Genomic DNA, 21,312 nt, shown 5'->3' on the forward strand with positions numbered 1-21,312 from the left:
CATGTATATAACAATATGAATATATGTGTATACCGAATAATATGTTTATTAAAATCTTTATTCTACCCCCCCCCCCCTCATGAAAAAATCTAGATACGCTACTGTTAAGGCGCCCGGTGCCGTTGCCATTTTGTCCTCAAAAATACACTCTGCGGGAATAACGGTACCGCGTTGTCGAATCAACTAAATTTCATAATTTTTTTTTTAATTGCTAGACGGAAATATTCTACAGCCCGCATCGATCTCTGTTTTTTCATATTTTATTCTCAAGCTTTATAATATGTCTAAAAAAATACAAGATAAAAAGCATTTTTTTTACAAATTTTTTAATACAGTTATTTGAAATAAAATACAAAATCAGAGATCGATGCGGGCTGTAGGAAGTCTTCTTCTTTCAGATAAAAAATAGTCATAAAAATCCGACAATTCTACAAAGCTTGTGAGTTATTCCCGTAGTCATTTTTTTTCGATATAATACACCATATCGACCCGGCCCCCCTAAATAGGTATCGGGTAGTAGATTAGTGGAAAAGTCTTATAATTTAGGTGGCAACTAAAACATAAAATTTAATTTTCAAATTTTATAGAATTGTGGAAAATTTGAAAAACTGGCACTGGGACCCTTAAATACATTAGTTTAGGTAGGTACCTACAATGACTACAAAATGTAAAATTCAAATTATTTAACAAAAATGTGAAAACATAAAAGCACTGTCATAATATAAAAATGGGTTCAACATTTTTTTTCTTTGAGATTACAAAATATATTTTATTACCCTGCCTATAGGAAGGTACACGTCATGCACTGCATGGTATTTTTGTACACGCGAATCGTGTATCAGACACCATATTATAATACCTACGTATTGATCGACAAGGTATCTACTTATACAGTTACCTATATACACCATAATAGTAAATACCATAAGATACCATATACGATTCACGTATTAGTGTATTACCATTGATTACACATAATGATAATATTATAGTATATTGTACATAATATCTATAATCAATGGTATTACATATATGGTATATGTATAATGTATTAAGTATAAATTATAATAACGGATAGGTATACACCCATACGGACAATAACTATTATAGACTATATTGTTTCCCACATTTAAATATTCTATAACTCTAAAACTATGATTTTCCTTACGGTCATTGTTCGGTACCTATATAGTCTCGTTATTCTGACCACTACACGCATGTTATACATGACATTATACGTGTAATTATAGGTAATATTATAAACTATATATTCGTATTTGTAGGTACTTATTGTTTTTCGGTTTTTATACTTTTGGACTACTCTACGTCTCTACGCGTATAGTGCGGACTGCGGGTAATAAAATATTATAATTCATAAAATACTGCATGCGTTTTGAGTAATTTACCTATGGCATTAGGCACTCTTTAGCATTTAGATACTTAATTTAATAACAATTACTCGATGTATTATATTATAATACCTATTTAGTACGAGTTATGGTCTCGGGTTTGTCATTTTACTCCATATAGATTCACTCGTATCCCGTAAGTACACAGCTGTTGTAGGCCAGTGCCCAGTAATCCTATGCAGTGGCGCTGGACGAAATTATAACTGGCAGTTCAAATAGTTCGATTGACCCACCCACCCCTTCACACGGCTGAGAAACGGGCTCAACTAATTTGGCAGGTATATATAATTAATTTTATGACATTCTTGTGTTTAATAGAATTGTAGCAGAAAGACTGAAGTAAACTCAAGTATTTAACCCACCACCCAATTTTAAGGAAGTTCAATTGAAACACCTGAAGTACGTGTTAGGCGCCACTGATCATAATATATGCGCCCCTATAGAATAAAAAGCATGTCCGTAAATGCGCGTGTTTCATTGGTATGATATTCATATATTGTTTCACTGACCACTGTTCTAGAAAAATAATAAATATATAATAATATGTAGGTATATTATATATTATAATATGAACATTTCGTGCAATAAAGGTTACATAATATATAAGTACAAGTCCTGAGGATAGGGGGACTTAAGATTTAAACTTTAAACTACCTAGGTCATTGCATATAAGCATATGATTTTAAATTGCTTATTATAAAATACAAACGAATTTTTAAAAGTATGTTTCAACCCTGATGAGTATTATCATTGATTATACATAGTATAATGGTATTATCTCTGCTTTCGTTTTACTTACGAATAACAGCAAATTTTATGTCCAGAATAATCCATTTTACTGGTATTTTAAATATTATAGTGTGTTGATCTTTTCCTCTTCTCCGTAGGTTTTTTTATAATTTCAAACGTGAAGCTAAATAGTTGTGGTTCTTATTAATATTGCAAAATTTACAATTTTAAAAGTTTTAAACTTGAAATATAAAAATGGTACTCGGGTCTCGGGATAATATTATTAGAATATTTTTATCTTTAAATTTGATTATAAATCAAATCACTCAAATATTTAAAACAACTTGGTAAAATGGAGTATTCTAATTTCTGAACGTAAAATTTGCCATGTTATACCTACATAAGTTAGACAGAGACACTTGAGTCATGTGTGTAGACGTCTTCAGAGGGAATTTGGAAAAAATTATAATTAATTAGATGAATCTGATGAGAATTTTTATTTATATAATGTTATAAGCCATATTTGTATTTAGAAATAAAACTAAATGTTATCGATATACTGCTATAGTGCTATATAACAACAACCATGACCGTATTAGCACATAGGCACTGTGCTTAGGGAACAAGACATTTTCAGAATATTATATTCTCCATAATGTGGAGAAAGTGCCTATTTTATAGGGCCCCAAAATGACTTAACGCGAGCCTGACAACAATAACGCGAATCGTAACAAATCTACTTGGTTTAATTTTTTTTTTGAGTAGGTGGCTGAGGCATTTTTTTATTGCTACAGAGTGAAAAGTTTGGGGGCCATTAATTGAAGGTAGAGGTATTTATTATTAAATGTATAAATAATAAATAGGAAAAACTCCATTTTTATAATTATTATTAGTATTATGTTTATTTATTATGTTCATCCTGAATTTATAAATAGTAATTATAATTTTGTTAGGCGCGTGCTTGACACGTACAATTCCGTCTATTTATTAGTAAACGCGGTATATTAGCTATGCGATGTGTAGTGTATACTGTATTGGAATTTGGAACTGAAAACAAAGTTTACTCCAATAGCTGGTATGACCTTTTAAAAACGCACGTTTTGTAAGATTCAAGTATATTATATTAATCTTTTATACACGAATCACGTAACCATAAACATTAAACAAAAATAATACGAATGTTCAAGTTGGTCAATATTATAATATAGGTACCTATAGGCTAAATTATTATAGAATTAGAATACATGACTAATGAAAATATCTGAGATACATGCTCATGTTGTACAGACACCTCTCGGTTCTCGGCTCTCAATATGATGAGTAATCGCATAGAATACCAACACGTGGAAAGTGGAACAAATTTTATCGGTTTAGAAATTATTCGTATTATGTCTTAGAATTAAATCACTATAAGACTAGGTGCATAAAGTTTAAAATCAAATCAGATCTAAGATGTAACTATAAATCCATATCAAAATCTGTCAGAAGTCTGCATTTGAAATTGAAAAAATCATAACCAATGAAAGGGCTCAAAAATGGGTTTATAAATTGCATGAAAAAAATAACTAGTGCTATGAAATATTTTTTGAAATTAAGAGGTTGATAGTTTATTAAGTTACCTAACCTTATATAAAATAATCACATTTATGCTTTATTTTCTTACTTAAAATTTCATACATTTTAAAAACATCTGTATTGCATCATAAAGTGGAAACAGGACAAACAGGAATATTTCATAATTAATATTATGTACTATTTTTCTTTGTAGTATCTGAAATAAGGATGAGCGTAGGCGTATACAATATATAAGAAAACAAACATAAATATGTAACTATATTCTCATAGATTTAGTAACAACATTAGTGTGTGTAAATATGTATGGTTTTTTTTTTATTAAACAAACAACCTTCATATACAATTCTTATTTTGCATTTTTACAAACATCAAATGAATTGATTGTATTAGTTTAAAATATGAAAGACAAATAATTTTGTATTAAAACTGAATTGTAACATACAATCAGTAAAATTGTACCAAACCTATTATTATATTTTGATGATAAATAATATATGGCTCGGAGTATTTAATAAATGATTTTCTTTGAAACTATAAATTAATTTGTATAAAAATAATAAACAAAATAACATCTATAAGTTTTAAGATAAAATATATAATTTACTATAATTTTAATAGTTAACAAAATAAATATATGAATTATTAACTGCTTAATAAGGACGTCTATTCTTAAAATTAAATTTTTTAACAGCAGTATCAAAAATTTGAACACTAAATAAAGTTAAAAATAATGGGTCTAAAAATGTCTTCAACAATCATCACCTTCAATTTGATTCGCTAGTCTGTAATCTCCATATCCTGGCTCTAATCCTGGCTTATATTTTGTCCAAAAGCCTCCTTTACAAAATATAAGTAATACAAATATATTGATGATTAGTAGTACTGTTGCTATTATATGCCATGTCTTATCATCCAGTAAATGCTTAATATTCTTTGAGTAACAGTAGGTTTGTCCCAACGCATGGGTCAGATCTGCATCTCCCCAACACTTTGTGCACTGATAATCATTTGGTCCGTTACATGTATAACATGTATAGTGACAATCAGAACATACACCGTCATTATCCTCATATGTTTTGACTGGACAATCGACAATACACTCTCCATTGTATATGTTGTATCCAAACGCACATTCTGCAATAAATGAAAATAAATGTTTTCTAATAGGTATGCAAATAATATATTTTAATAAAGCTATAAGTATGACAAGCTCAATTTATTTAGTGCTACAAATTAAAAGCAAAGCTGTGTGGTACACTCACCGCAAGCGTTTGGTTGATGTTAGAATAGTACAGCCCATTTTGCATTCCAATATGCGAAGTTTCATAATTGTATTAATTGCAAAATAGCACATTTGATTTTAGATTCTGAGAGTTGAAATTTATCAAGGTTTTAACATTTATATTAAACAACAGAATAGATAAATATATAATGATATATTAATACCATATATTTTTAAATTAAACCCTAATATCTTGTATGATAAAACACTAATTTATATTGAAAAGAAATATTTTCACACATATTACATAATAAAACAACAACTTTTTTTAAATAAAATAATAATTACAAAAAAAATGATACTAAGATATCAAAAAAACAGACAAACGAGTAGTTTAGTCTTCAGTGTTGCTTTATTAAATTGTTTTACATGTAAAACAATTATTTATACATAAGTAATAAATTAAACATTTTGTCTAAAATGTTGTTTAACTAGTAACTACCTATCTTAAAAGTAACTAGTAAAGTTAAGTCATTAAAAAAATAAGCTATAATTCTTCACTTTAAAATTAGTATCGTCCAACATTGCTGTTAATCATTTCAAGGCTAGCTTACATAAATATAATATATTTGAATATATAATATCATTAGCATTATTAAAACTAATATATATTATTGTTGTTGAATATAAGGGTTTAATAAATGTAATTTATTTTCATAATTTTAAGCAAAAAAATGGTAATTTATTTACTCCATTTAAAAACCTCAAAGCTAATCTCAATTCAAATACCCAGCAGCTTCTTCAAAATGTTCAGATGCAAAAACGATAAATAAAACTACAAACTGAGATATTAAAGATGAAGATATTTTTGAACCTTTTGAATTTCCAATAAAAAATATGTTATTATTGACAATTTATAAAAAAATAAAAAAGTTAGATCTCAACAAATGAGAAAAAAAAACCTTGCTCAAATTTAAAATAGTTACTTGTACTATTTTTAATATTTTCTTATTCATGAATTATTGTTAGTATTTATTTGCATATTTGCATAATTAGTATTATAAGGAAGAGCAGTATTATATATTAAATTAAATTACTAATTGCACAAGTAATTTTCATATAAATTGGTTGATACATAAAAACTACAAATTTATTTGTTTCTAAAAATTTCAATAATTGTAATTTTTTTTCAAGTTAAAATTATTTATTTTTAAAAAAATGTGGGTTTAAATAATTTGTATATGGCATATACATTATTAAATAAAGATAGTTTATTTTACCTTTTCTTTTATCTGTATAACTGTTCAGGTATTTAATGGAAAAACATCAAGATTAGTCGATTAAATTTATTTGGAAAATACAACACAAATCAAAATACTATTTTTTTTAAAACACAAAATGATATTTAAGTACAGTAATAATTTTATTTACAAGATAAACAGTTTTTTGAGCGTAACATACTTTGGTATTGATGAAAGTAAAATATAGATAATACAATATTTACATAGGACTAATAATTAATATTTTATAATACTGATTTGGCAAAATATCTATTTAATTGATTTAGACAAAAAATTAAGTAGCTATTCAAAATTATTTATAACTTAGAAATGTATTCAAATACAATTAAAACATGACATATTAACACACCAAAACCAATTACTATCACTTAATTTTAAAACTTAATTCATTATTTCACATAGAACGGTTTATTATAATTTATAACTAATATGATTATACTGAAATCAATAAATTATACTGCCAATTATTGAGAGATAGGAAGAATAAAAATTATACAAATCAAACTTTAAAATAGAAAAATAAAAATTATAATTACTAAATATAGAAATGAATGTTTTGTTATTATCTATTATAGCATAGTAATAACAAAATTAAATATTAATAGTATACCATTGAGACCTAATAGAATAAATCACTAGAACTGTTATCAGAAAACAAAAAATAACACTAAGCCATTGATTAAATTTACAATGTATATAGTGCCTATTTAATCAATGGCTAAACTATAGCTTAAAATTATTAAATTTATTATTCTAAAATAAAACAACCCAATAAATAACTATAATTACCTATGTTTTAAAAAAAATTGGTTTATGATTTTTTTTAAGAAGATGTCTGTTAAATCTGAATTATTGTTTATTAATGGAAATATTTAGATGGTAGATTAAATTAATATTCTACAGAAATATAATAATTATTTGAATGAAGTTGATTACTAGTTATATACAGTTATATTATGCTATTTCACTATTGTGGACTGTGGTATAATAATATTATATAGTAGTAGGATTGAAAATATAATATTAACTAAACACAGTCAATTTTTTTTTCTATATTTGTTTTAGTAGCAATTGATCAATAGGCTACACTATAATTTATAAACAATATAAATGAAATCATAAGTTTATAAATGTAGCTATTTAAATTTATTAAATGTTTATATACATTACAATTTCATGATACTTTTACAGAAAGTAAATATATTTCAAAGATAAAAAATGTAACTTTAAAATTTAAACAAATTTTTAATGATATTACTATATTATATAAACTTAAAAATATATCACACCAATTCTTAAATGTATGTATAAATTACACAATATATATTTACTTTTTAATTAATTTGTGTAGAACAATTTACTCATAGTCATATTATCACATGTCGTAAAAATGTATGCTGTATTATTTAATACTTTATTATATTATGACAATTGTACAAATATTATTTAGCTTGATTATTTTAAGAACCTACATTGTTACTAAATATTAAATGATATTAATTTAATTATAAAAGATCACTATCTACAATTAATATATATTTTAACTAAATTATATTTATACATAAAGGTTAGTAAAAAAGTAGTCAATCTATGATTAATAAGAATATTATTATGGATTTTGAGTTCAAATAAATTTACCAACAGTTTAATGGGAATAAATATTAAATTATTTATAATAATATAATATGTTTAAAATTTATTTTTATTGTTTAAAGACATAATTGTTTTGGATAATATTATATAAAAACATTTTTTATTCATAAAACAACATTGTATTGCAATTTTGTTCATTGAAGATAGTTTTTTTGTTGCATAAAATATAATTGAAAGTATTATTTGATAAATCTAATATTATAAAAATAAACTAAAAAAAATTAAATTAAAGGACCAAGGAGATTTCTACAATTTTTATCATTGTATCATTTTCATTAATGTTAAATGTATTCTATATTTCTATGTAACACTATAAATGTATTGGAACTTAAAATATGTATTTGGGGTTGTCCCATATTAACATATAAATAAATAAATATAATGACTTATGAATATTATTATTATATAATATAATCCGTTTATCTAGTTGATTATATAATTAATAAAATATTCAATAAAAAGAGCACCATCATTATTTTGTTAATTAACATTCATGTACAGATGAATTGGAGTTGCAATTTAATATGGCCCTTGTTAAATTAGAAGCAATATGCTAAAAAGTTATAGTTGGAAAATAATATTTTAAGATTTTATTATAAATTATAGAGAAAAATAACTAGAAAGACATAATTTGGGAGAAGGTCGGAAGAAGGTGCTAACTGTTCCTCAAGTTTTTCATAAAATTGTGTACATGGAGTACAAACTAGTATTCAAGGTTTCTGTAATTGTATCACAGATCAATAACACAAGGTAGGTAAACAAACCAATATATTAGAAATATAACTAATTTAAATCTCAAAATATTAGGATAGAACTTTTGAATACATTAATTATAATTTTTTAGTTTTAAATACAAATGGTTTTTGTTGATTGTTGGCAGTATATATTTTTTTATTAGGAGAAATTAAAGAAAACATTTTTAGTAAATAGTTGAAATTGTAATTCAATTATTAAGTACAAAGCGCCCTTTAATGTATAATAGTACAGAATGTAGTAGGATTTATAAGTACATAATATATATTATTATTTATTTTGTTCACTTAATTGTTCTTATTTTAAAAATTGTATGTATGATTAAAATGTAATTAAAATATTTAATGTTCAATATGAATATATCTATTAAAAACATTTTTATGATCTAGTGAAGAAAATACAGTGTACACTATATTATAGGCTGTCATATAGTATATGGTCTAATGGCAAACGCGTTCTACCGGCCGTTGTCATTTGCTGTAGGATGTGGTCTATCTGCAGCTGGCCGGTTTTTACACGGGCTTATGATTATCTTAGATAGATACCAGTTAGTCTTTTTTCGTTAGTTAACACTTTATATTTATGACTTTCGATAACAATGCTTCGGCATTTTGTAAAAGTATGGATAAGATCAATATAGTGGCGAAATATTTTTATTTAATCATAAGAAGTGATGAATCAAACACCTAAAATTGAATAAGAAATGTTTTGGCCAAACTATGAAAATTCCCAAAGTAATAAGTGCACAGGCATTCGCAGTAGGGTGCCAGCCGGCACTATTTTAGTTAATATGAATTGTCTTATTTATTGTAGAAAAAAAAATAGTATAGACTGTATTATTGGAGATTATTGACTCTGCCCCCCCCCCTCAGTTAATATTTCTGCAGGCGATCTTGAATAAGTGTGGAAGTAAGATGAATTTGTACATACGTAAGGAGAAGGACAAAGAAATGAGAATTTTACGTTGCAAACAAAATGGATATCAAACAACTCAAAACAACTTAATTTCTTAAATGGAATGAAACTATTAGTTTTTAAAGAATTCTTATTATTTTTTTTTTTTACTGGAAGACCGCATACAATATTAATAGCCCATAATATACAATTTGGAAACTTAATATCTCATACTATTAAGTATTATGTTTTTATATTAATATGCTCAGCATTATTTAACATATAAAAATAACTTGATGCAAATTACAAATAAATTTAAAAATGATGTTATTTTTTCAAATTATTATTGAACTAAATGTTATAAATATTATGGATCTTTGAATGAAAGATAATAATAATATTTATTGGTTTAAAATATTTTTCGGTAAATTTGAATGCAAACTAAATTTACAAATTTTAAACTTATAATAAAGTCCAAAATATTAAAATAAAAATGAAATAAAATATGATTTCCTAAAATCATCCTAAAAATTCCAGCTATGTATTGATTTTTATTTTGTTAACAATTAATATATTTTGTTCACATTTTTACTATTATTATTTTAATATTTTTGATGCTTAGATTGAGGCTCGAGAAATATCTATAATGATTACTGAACTATATTACTATACCAAAATAAAAAAATCATTATGATTATTGATTAACTTACTATTATAAAAAGAAATAACATTGTTATTTACAATTTTTAATTAGTATATAGTAGATATAATATTTAAATTGTACAGTTAAAACAATTAACTTTATGTGATGTGTTTATAGTTTATATATATAATTAAATTTCTGTAAAAGACATCATGTAAAGATAAACATTGGCAGTATGTACTTTTAAACTCCTCAATTCGTAGTTTTCTATTTAATCAAGTTATTTTAAAATAACATTACTGAATTACTCAACATATTTCTAACTAAAATACAATTTGGCTTCATGGGAAATATAGTTGTTGAAAATTGTTTATAATACACAGTAAATATTATAAAGCATAGGTGCGTGCCGTGTTCTAGGTTAGATGCAGAAAATATTTGTGTCAGCAATACGGCAAAATCTCATAGAAAACTTCATAGGTGTAATATAACAATTTAAAAAAGAGATAATTTTATAACACATCAATTAATACTAATAATGAATAATTCATACTTGACTGTAATCATACAATAGATTATAAGATAGTCTTAGACATATTTTTGAAGCAAGTGATATTTTGTAACTACTGTAAAGATGTAAGCTAAATATTATTTTTAATTGTCAAACATGTATGATTATAAATTAAATTAATATTTATTGGTACTAAATATTGGGAACATATTGGTTGTTAATAATTTGATATTGTTTTAATTTAATTTTTCACGTCAATATGAAAATTCTACAAGGTTTAACTAGTCTAACACAATCTACCCATTTAAAAGTAAAGCCAGATTAGTCAGGTGCAGCAAAAGCATACTCTATTACACCCATGCGCACACCTATGTTTTGAAGAAACTAAAATAATCTGTATTCTTCAACCTATATTAATTACAATGTATTATGAACAACTCAAATATATTTGTTTTAACAAAATAGATACTAGTTTATTGTATTGATTCAATAATCCCACAATATTAGTCAGATCAACTGGTACATATTATATATTAACCACTGTATTTATGAGTGAAACTTAGCCATTATGCAATTACATTCATACAGGTTAACCGGGGGCCCCTTTCATAATAATAATAGACCAATTACTCAAGAAACCTAGTGTCTAATTTAACTGATGTTAATATCATGCTGAAATATGAAGTCTAACTCATTATCACAGGGGTCATAACAAACAAGTACCAGAAAAAAATTAATTTAAACTGAAAAGGCTTCATAATATAAAATTCAAGACCCATAGATAAATAATTGTATGTATTATATTTATAATTACAACAATATTAAAGTAATTTTAAATTTACCATTGCAATACACTTTTTGTATAAGAACATAATAAGAACTTTTTAATTGTAGTTATATTGAACTTCATTACATTAAAAAATAAGATTTATAGTAAATTTAAATATAAATTTTATAAAATGTTTTCTTTAAGAAAAGGTATTTATATCTTGGATACTTTTTGGTTATTGTACTCTAGCTGCCGGTGGAAATTTGGATTCAGTTTTCGTACTAAGAACTATTTGGTATTAACTTGAATTTATATTTGTTATTTCTTCATTACAATACAATAAATGGTGGGTATAGATATTATATTGTATATTTATTTATTAACACCTAGTTTATGTTCACAATTTTAGTCTTTGTTTATTTGTAATACACAGTAACACAGAATAACATATTATTGTGTTATATCAATATTAATAAAGTGTCATCATTAGATGGCTTTTTACTCTATATTTCGTATACTCATGTTATCTGTCTTATACTGTTATATCATATATACTTATTATGTCTACTGATATAGATTGTATATTTTAACTCAAAATAATAAAAAAAAATATCAATATTAACATATTGTAAATTATAATTTATTAATTTATAATAAATAAATTACTATTTTTTTAAATGATGAATACATTTAGAAAACGTATACAATTAAAGGTAGGTATAAATTTATTTATAAAGGAGACATTAATTTATCAATGTAATATTTCAAAATAAATAGGTACTCGACAGATCAGAGTACGATAACAAATTCAAGATTTCCGACAGTGGCCAATTGGTCTATATTTGCCAGTGGAGTGAGATTACCTAAGTCCTAAAGTACCGTTTCTCGATTCATAAAACCAAAAACGTGATTATAATTTTTATAATTATCTATGGGTCTCACAAAAAATTAAAGCCTGAAGCAATTTATATGGCACTTTTATGGGAAGACTTAATTAAATCTTAATTTATTTACCCTGTTAGAAATAAGGGATTATTGCACATAAAATTAATAACAAACCTAAACATTTAGCAGTGGTCACGCGACATTCTCCAGATTTGAAATTTTGTTCTGGTTCATCTTCTGATGTCAGGTTTTGACTTATACTTATTGTAGGAAGTATATGCGTTTGTTCTGGAGGTAATATTGTTCCATAAAAAACCATTTCCCAATCAGTCATGGTAGCTAAAACCAAAAATGTATAAGTGGATTTATTAAGCACGGTCTATAAAAGTGTTAGTTAAATAAAAATCAAACAACTATAATTATCAAAATAACAAATATGAACTATACATTTTGCAACATAAGTGGCAAACTAAAAATTGGAAAACTTTAATATTATATTCTACGACTATTAAATGTATAAATAATAATATGAAAAAATAGACATCGTAGCATAAGTAATGACATACTCAAAAAATAAATTGTGATTTAAAATAAAAAGGAAATAATCAAATAGTAATCAAATGAAAGTAATCAAATTAATGAAATTTAAATTATGATCGGAGGCTAAATAGGCCTTAACTTTAAACAAAAATCTAAATACTTTACAGATTAACTATAATATTATTAAGTGAAAAGCATCAATTTGAAATAATTTTTTAATAATAAATACAACTATTCTTATTATATGTATAAGAAGAACTTTTATATAATTTATGAAATATTTAAAAAATAATTATAAATATGTTAGCAAATGTATTTTTCAACGTAAGAAAAAATGTGCAATAAAAATATACTTTTTATTATAAACTAAAATTATTCAACACAACCAAACTAATAAATTAATAATATTATATGACTACACAAATACAACTATACCCTATGATGTGCTAAAAATATAAAGGAATTTATTTTACCAAAATAAGCAAAATAATAAATGATACCTATTTTTTTTTATTCAAATATAATTATAGCATGGCATGCAAAGAAAATGGTGATTTCCATGCTGACATTCTTGCCTGTAGTTGTAGGTGATATGTTTCTTTCAGGCGACAAATTTTTTTTTGTCTGCCTGCCATCCACATTTTGTAAACTGTAGAGTCTATGGCTGCTAGGATATGTTTGGATGTTGTCTGTTAGTGTGGGAGATAATTTGGATGAATTTTTAATAGGAAAAAGAACAATATGAACATTTGGTTTATAGCTGGAAACACTTTGTTTTATGAGGGTACTAACTGGAGTGGTAGACTGTTTTTGCGATTTACTTTTTTTTGATTTTTTTTTTGTATTTTTTGAATTCCTTCGGGGAATTGGTTTGGGTGGCTGTTCCACTGGATAGATAGTAGGAGATAATGTCCTTGGGGAATATTTAGTACCGTACAATATCAAACACCACTCGTGTAAAGAAGATCGACCTAGAGCACATCAATTTATAAGTGGCAATAGATTGTTAGTTAATTATACAACTTTGGTAAATGATACATTTAAAAACATTGTGTAGTAATATGTACATATTTTAAATGTATTATTATTTATGATTATTATGATTATAAATATCTAGTTAACCTCATCCACAATACTGGACATTTTGTTTTTTAAAAAAAGTTGCAATAATACAGAGAATTTAATTAATAAATTTGATTTTTACCTAATAGTTTTCCTTCATTATGAATAGTCAATTGCCAAGTACCAAAAGGACGTTCTCCCCACATATGTACAGTCATAAATGGCCACACATGAAATCCAGCATGTGAATTATCATGAGTTCTTGGAGCAAGTAGTGTTGATCTTGTACCACTTGGAGAAGTTAAATCAATTTTGATATCACCCCGCCGACTAGCTGTTAATGATATTTTAGCTTGAACATGTTCTAAAAAATTTACACTATTGCATTCTTTTACTAAAAGTTGTATTGTGACTGTGCTACGTGCCGGTACTGGTCTGTAATATAATTTAAACATTTAACAATTTTAAGTAAATAATTTACTAAGCAAAAATAAAAATGTATTTATCGGGCATACTTTTCAAAAACTTGAGCAGTAACATTGCAAATATGTTGAGCTGGAACAGTTTTCCATTTACGAGCTAATCTTACCATCGTAGTAGCATCCATTAAACCATAGCCAAAAGAATGACTCACTAAAATAAATAAATAATAAAATAAAAATATGAAAGTAAGATTAATCAATTTTAGCAATTTATAGCCTTTATTTATTTGTTACTAATCTGCTTGAATCTAGACATTTTTAATTATTTTTCCCTATTATTTTATAATAATCACTTATTATAAAATGTCTAGTTTTTTTAAAAATATTATTAAAAATGTTTATAACCAAGTAACAGTTAATGATTTAATTACGTTATGTAAAAATACCTTTTCGTCCAACACCATTTATAATCCAATCAGAAGCTAATAAATGAGTTGGCCTAGCTGTTAACACTACAATGTGCTGCATATCTCTCCAAGTTAGTTTATTATTAGCTTCTAATGTTAAAGCTACTATCCCAGCTGCTAGTGGGGCGGATGCAGATGTACCAGTATGATTACTAGTACATTCATGATGAAGATCTGTTGTAATGATCTATAATTAAAAAAAATATTCAATAAATAATTTTAAGTTGCATTATAATGATTTTTTTTATTACCTGGCTTTCATAATTACTTCCACTACTATACGTTGTTGCTAAAGTTGAACTACAAGCTTCAGAATACCAAGGGACATGACCATTTTGTGTCGCACTACTGATACTTAATGTCCAAATAGCATTTGTATATCCATCACAGTTACAATTATCATGTTCACGGCCACCATTACCAGATGCCCATATAAATATTGATCCTTTACCACCACGGCCTTTTGATATACCCTCAAGAAAGGCTCGAGTGGCTAATTCACCTGGTCCATCTACAGTTTTACCATCATCGTCTGGACCCCATGATGCACTATAGATATGAATATGCTGAGGATTTAAACTTAGAGATCGAGCTTCAACTGCATCTGTCACATCCCCATCTAACATTCGAACCCCACCTATACTCGCACCAAATGCAACACCAACTGAACACAGAGAATTGTTGGCAGTTGCTGCCACTTCTCCTGCACATCTAGTACCATGGCGGTTTGTATCCATTTGATCATATCTAGGCATTGGGTCTTCGTCTCTATTGTTCATATCATAACTAGCTGAGGGATCCTACCAATCATACATTTAACAATGGGATATTTAATTATAGTTAATAATATCAAATTAACCAGGAACTGTCATTTTAAACACTTACATAATTTTTTATTAAATCTGGATGGTCTTTTTCTAAGCCATCATCTAATATTGTAACAACAGATCCTTTTCCTGTAATCCCTTCTTCCCAAGCACCTTGAACATTCATATCCATATCCTTACCACGGTTCTAAATAATATTAAATTTTAGAAGGTTATTCATATTATAATGATATAAATGTATCAAAACTGATAAGATTATTAATTTAAGTTATAACTTATAATTAACATTGAAAAAGTAGATACAGGAAATGAATACCATTCATGTATACTACAAGGTCATTACATACAATTTTGCATTAGGCAAGGTAAAATATAAATACAAATAACAATGTATAAAATGTTTGTATATCATAATACTATTAATACCCAATGCTTTGGTTTATATAGATTATAAAGTATTCAAATTATTGAATAGTATGTTATGGGGTTATCATAAATAATAAATAAAACGTTTCGAAATATAAACTAAAAAAAATATTCTACTATAAACTACTTACCAAATACCACATTTTTGGCCATTTTGGATCATTTAATCCCCCTTTAATTGCAAATCTTTTTGAACTCCTGCTATCTCGAACATAAGATAAGTAGTCTCTTTTTGATCGACTTAAAATTGTTTGTTGTTTTGCCCACTTCACCTGAAAAAATAATAATAAACAATTGATTATTTTCTACGTGACATATTTAATGATTTGGCATTTTTCTTTAAACGTTTGTTTAGAGAATGAAAAAGAGATAAATATGTTGTTTATTTTAAAAGAAGTTATAATACAATGAATATGTATATATATGTATAAAAGCACATACATTTTTTCATTTATGGGCAAGACCACAAATAGTAACACTCAACAGTCAACATGAATTCAATACCACTTTTGTTTTTAAATTGTGTTGTAGCAGTACTGTCATTTAACCAGGTATAGTAAATTAGTAACATTGTTGTTGATATAATACTATTGGTAGCATATTCATTTAAATACTTTTTTTTGTGTTAAAATATAATTTACAGAATAATGTATAAGTATGTAAATATTTATGAGAGATCTAATAATTATCTACCTATTATAAATTATTTCTTAAATATTAGATACGTTTAAATATATTCTACATGTCTAATCAAATTAAATACAAATTAGGATAATATAGTTAATATTTTAGTATATTAGTATATTTAATATATAAAATAATTTATTGACCTAAAATTATTATGTTTTATTAGTACAGATTTAAAAATGTACTCTACTAATTCAGCTATATTTATTAATTTGCCTAAGGCTTGTTTGATGATAAGTTTACTTTTTTTCATATTGAACCACCAAAAAAATTATTAAAAAAGTCTAAAATTTGAATTTGTAAACAAACAGTTTGCATTGAAAGCTCAAACAGATATCTGTCTAGTTATCAAAGTTTAATTAATTTTTATTACATATAAAAACAATTTAAAAATTAAAAAAAAATGTGTAATATTTTAAAATTTTGATGTGAAATAAATGAACTTATACATATATTTTATAGTTTGCTATTGATACTGATCAGTGGAAATCCACCAATATCGGCGCAGAGCAATCATATTATAATCAAGTATATGAACAATACTTAAATTATTATAATTATTTATATCAGCAAAATAGTATTTTAAATAATCAAAACAATAATGTGAACACCAATCCAATTCCAACAAATATTACAAATACCATTCCAATAAATGTGTTCAAAATGGAAAATAGATCAACAAATGAAGAACAGCCAACTGTAACACCGACATTTCTACGAAAAAACAAAATATTGCTACCTCATAAACCTACTATAGAGCCAAAGAAACCATTAAAAACAAAATTAAGAACTATTTTATATAGATCTCAAAATAAAAATAAATGATATTCATCATATTTTAGTAAAAATATAAATAGCATCTAAATAATAAATTTATGTACTTACATTTTGTTCTGATGTTAGTTTTTTATGATGTTCAAGCCCTGGGTTAACTGATCGCTTCGATACATGATTGTGTTCTAGATGATAATAGTCTGGAAAAATCTGAAATAATTTTTTTATGTATATATAGTTTTTTTATATTAAACAATCTGTACAAATATTATAGGTACAATAAAAATAAGTGATAAAATATTTTATAACTACACTTGAAAAAGAGCATGAGAGGAGAAAGAGGAGACTCATTAATCCACTCCACACAATAGATGGTCTATATTTTTTTACTTGGATAGAGAAGAAATATATTTAAGATTTCTACATTTCTACATCAATGATAAGTATATTTTTTGAGATGAGACAGTTGAAATTAATGGAGTTGAGCAGAGCAAGAGCAAGAGCATTTGCGTGGTATTATAAGTAATTACCTATGTGTGTTTAACTTTAACAGTTGTAATTTTAAGATTACTATTATTGTCACTATTCGTAATGTTTTATATAATAGAACTTTTAATATCGTTCTTAGAATTTTTGATTACAATTATTAAAATAATCCTATAATTGAATTCCATAAGACTGGATAGGTTTCATAAACAGTTGGTAGATATTGATTTTGTAACCGGTGTTCAGTTTTATGTTTTTTTGAAGTGGTGGTTTAATATTAAATATATTTTATTTTAGTAGAAATATTGGTATTATATTTAAATTTATATTATAAACTTGTTAAAATGTTGATATATATTTTATTAAATATATACCATATTATATATTTCATATCATTTGGAATGAAAGTTTCACAACTTCAAATTTCAATACAATTGGTAAAGTAATAATAATACAAAATATTCTGTATATACATAAGAGTTATTATATTGCAAAACGAAGCATGCTCAACACATTTTTTTCTCCAAAGATGCAGTTGTTCAAAATCTGATTTTTGAATATAGTTAATTGAAGACAATATTTTCAAATTCTTGAGATTTCTTGTACTATTTAAGAAGTATCCTGTGGAGGTAGTAACTTATATTTTTCAAATAATAATTTTTCTACTGTAAATTATTTAGTGGACGTACCATATTAAAATTAGAACTAATAGTTTTTGAGTTATTTATCTTTGTAAACTAAGGATACTAGGTCCATGGTAATGGTGAGACTATGGAGATTTTAAATTTTAGTAGTTAATATTAACCTATCAACATTTATAATTTGTAAAAATGGCCCAAGTACAATAAATACAATATCAATCTATATTTTTTTTCTAAAATCATTTTAAGGACTATTATCCTTAATATTAACATTTTAATAACAAAGAAACTACTTTTTCAAAAAAGAATATCTATTAAATAATTCACAGTAACCCCCAAAAAATGGGGTATCAAAAGTTTCATGAGAATTTGAAAATATGGTTTTAAGTATATTAAAAATATAATATAAAATTAAAAAATTCCAAAAATTAGTATTTTAATAAATTTGTTACTAAAGCAAAAAAAGTTGGTGAGCATGCTTGGTAAATCACCCGGTATAGTATTGAATAGTATGTTCATAAATTAGTCAATTATTTTATGAATACATTTTAGCCACCCAATTTACATAACATGAAAAATGTATAAGTGCTTAATAACACCTGCATTTAATAAGTGGCAAGCAACTACATGTAAATAGTTAAGTTGGTCAAGTTCTAAAAATGAATTAAAGGCTATTGATTATATATAGGTCATACCGTCATAGTCTAAAGAGTAAAGGTGGACAATAGATTTGGATTGGGTTTATTTGATGATCTTGCTATCAATTAAATAATGATAATACTTATATTACAATATTAATTCAAAACTACATTTCATACATGTTAGAATAAGTAAGGGACATTTATACCAAGTAGAGTAAATTATGTTTAAGCAATAGATGGTAAACAAATTAAATACACAAATTCATCCACAATGTATTCAATGGAACTATATTATTATATTTTAAAACAGATTTCATCATAATGTAATCTAAAATATAAGTTTTATTTTAATACTGGTTAATTAAACTGTTGTACCCAACCATTGTAGGTATACCCAAAGGACTACAAATGCACATAATATATAGACAGAAACAAAATAAACAATATTAATACTTTATTTAAAATACTTGCATACGTACAACTAACAACAACTTACTGACCACAAAATTTCATTTGACTTTTTATTTTTTCTTACATTAATAGTTTAACCTAGTTATTTATGCTAACTAAGAAGTAGTAAGAACTATCGCAAGCCTAATAATATTCATACTAAGTAGTTTTAAGATTTTTTTTCAATTCTAAATGTTGTAATAGGTAAATTACAATTTACAACAAGTCTATTTTTTTTAACTAGTTGTCAAATTCTTATAATGTTTATATATTTAATATTACAACAGAGCAGTTTCTTAATTCAGTTTAAAACAGTTGTATAGGTACTTAATGTACATATTCTGTAAAATGTTTTCTAGGGGGAGTTGGGTGTTGATTGATTAAATAAAATAAAATTATTTACCTCCCCTAGCAAAACGAATCCATGTTTTTCTGTTACTCTTTTGGCTATTTCTAATCCACCTTCGATGTGAGCCGCCCACTGAGAAGAATAGTCTTGAGCTGAAATCCATTGTAGTGCGACTATCCACAATAGAAATGAAACCGTGCAGGCAGCCATGACACTTGCCCAACACCGGCCAATTGTGGGAAGACTCAGTTCTCAACATCAGTTGTATCACAGGCAAAACGAACGACGATGATTCTTGTCATATTGATCGGTTATGTATGATACACTGTTCAGCACTAAATCAACAAAAAAACAATACATTCTCATCACTAAACCTGTCCCGAAGACATTATGTGACATTATATGACACTATATTATTACGTCTCCCATTCAAAGATAGTGAATTGGGAAGGTTCTTAACATACTCTCAAACCGATCATAGAAGTCATGACAAAAGTGACGATCATAGCTGATAGGGTAGTAGTTAACCGTGAAATATTTACAAAAAAAAACCAAATAATAACAGAAATAATAAAGACTTACAAGTACGTCACAATCGACTCTCGGACGACGTTGGGCCCGACGGCGCAGACTGCATGGTGTGCTAGCGGACGTCAGCACTCGGCGAGCGTGACCGACGTAAAACGTTTGGCGGCGGCGATGTCGTCCGGTCGTCGGCAGAACAGTCGAGGACGCGAGCTTCGGAATTCACTGTTCAGACCCGCCGCCGATAACTGACAGTGTGACACTATAATAATAGTATGTCGCTCGTCCGCCAGCCAGGTGAATGAAATCGTAGCGACTCGGCGAGCTTGCTGCCTGCTTGTTCGTTGCCCCAAAACGCTATCAGTGCGCTACTGCCTACAACTCACTACTGGGATTCGGTAATTGGTGTGTGCGTGTGCGCATGATATAAATAACACGTTCATACGGAAAGTGGCTGATAACTGATGAGCTACCGTTTGTAGATAACGGACGATAAAGGACGGGTATGTAGTAACCGCGGACTATAACATGATAATAATGCATTGTATTTGTATACCTTATATTGTACCTTATTTGGTTGTTACTTATCATACAGAGTGATTCATTTAAGTATCAACACACGTTATTTTTCGAAAATAATAAAATAACACTTGAAAATAATTTTTTAAATG

General features: G+C 26.3%; 2 protein-coding genes across 3 annotated transcripts; one reads left to right on the plus strand and one right to left on the minus strand.

The window, feature by feature from the left end:
* Nucleotides 1-4,005: 4,005 nt before the first annotated feature.
* Nucleotides 4,006-21,083, minus strand: LOC132951781 (furin-like protease 1). 2 transcript variants are annotated; one of them, XM_061023738.1, is made up of 12 exons: nt 20,699-21,083; nt 20,171-20,451; nt 17,661-17,759; nt 16,220-16,360; nt 15,721-15,849; nt 15,087-15,635; nt 14,815-15,022; nt 14,462-14,579; nt 14,089-14,381; nt 13,460-13,855; nt 12,519-12,683; nt 4,006-4,847 (listed from the first exon to the last, which is right to left on the minus strand). In XM_061023738.1, the coding sequence occupies exons 2-12, from the start codon at nt 20,324-20,326 to the stop codon at nt 4,462-4,464; spliced, it is 2,640 nt and encodes an 879-aa protein (XP_060879721.1). In that variant the 5' UTR covers nt 20,327-20,451; nt 20,699-21,083; the 3' UTR covers nt 4,006-4,461. The 2 variants fall into 2 exon arrangements, with proteins under 2 accessions (XP_060879721.1, XP_060879722.1); XM_061023739.1 differs by lacking the exon at nt 13,460-13,855 and having other exon boundaries at nt 20,699-21,082.
* On the plus strand, nt 16,556-17,618 carry LOC132951785 (uncharacterized). Its single transcript, XM_061023743.1, has 2 exons — nt 16,556-16,639; nt 17,238-17,618. The coding sequence occupies exons 1-2, from the start codon at nt 16,580-16,582 to the stop codon at nt 17,598-17,600; spliced, it is 423 nt and encodes a 140-aa protein (XP_060879726.1). The 5' UTR covers nt 16,556-16,579; the 3' UTR covers nt 17,601-17,618.
* Nucleotides 21,084-21,312: the final 229 nt, after the last annotated feature.

Source organism: Metopolophium dirhodum, chromosome 9, assembly GCF_019925205.1.
Source record: "Metopolophium dirhodum isolate CAU chromosome 9, ASM1992520v1, whole genome shotgun sequence".
Lineage (NCBI taxonomy): Eukaryota > Metazoa > Arthropoda > Insecta > Hemiptera > Aphididae > Metopolophium > Metopolophium dirhodum.

Bases quoted from the DNA above. Each gene is read 5' to 3' on its own strand.
- LOC132951785 (XM_061023743.1), top strand. From the start codon at position 16,580: ATGAATTCAATACCACTTTTGTTTTTAAATTGTGTTGTAGCAGTACTG. The intron at 16,640-17,237 runs GTATAGTAAATT...TATATTTTATAG, and splicing joins CAGTACTGTCATTTAACCAG to TTTGCTATTGATACTGATCA.
- LOC132951781 (XM_061023738.1), bottom strand. From the start codon at position 20,326: ATGGCTGCCTGCACGGTTTCATTTCTATTGTGGATAGTCGCACTACAA. The intron at 14,382-14,461 runs GTATGCCCGATA...ATTATATTACAG, and splicing joins ACTGCTCAAGTTTTTGAAAA to ACCAGTACCGGCACGTAGCA. The intron at 12,684-13,459 runs GCAAGAATGTCA...TTTTGGTTTTAG, and splicing joins CATATCACCTACAACTACAG to CTACCATGACTGATTGGGAA.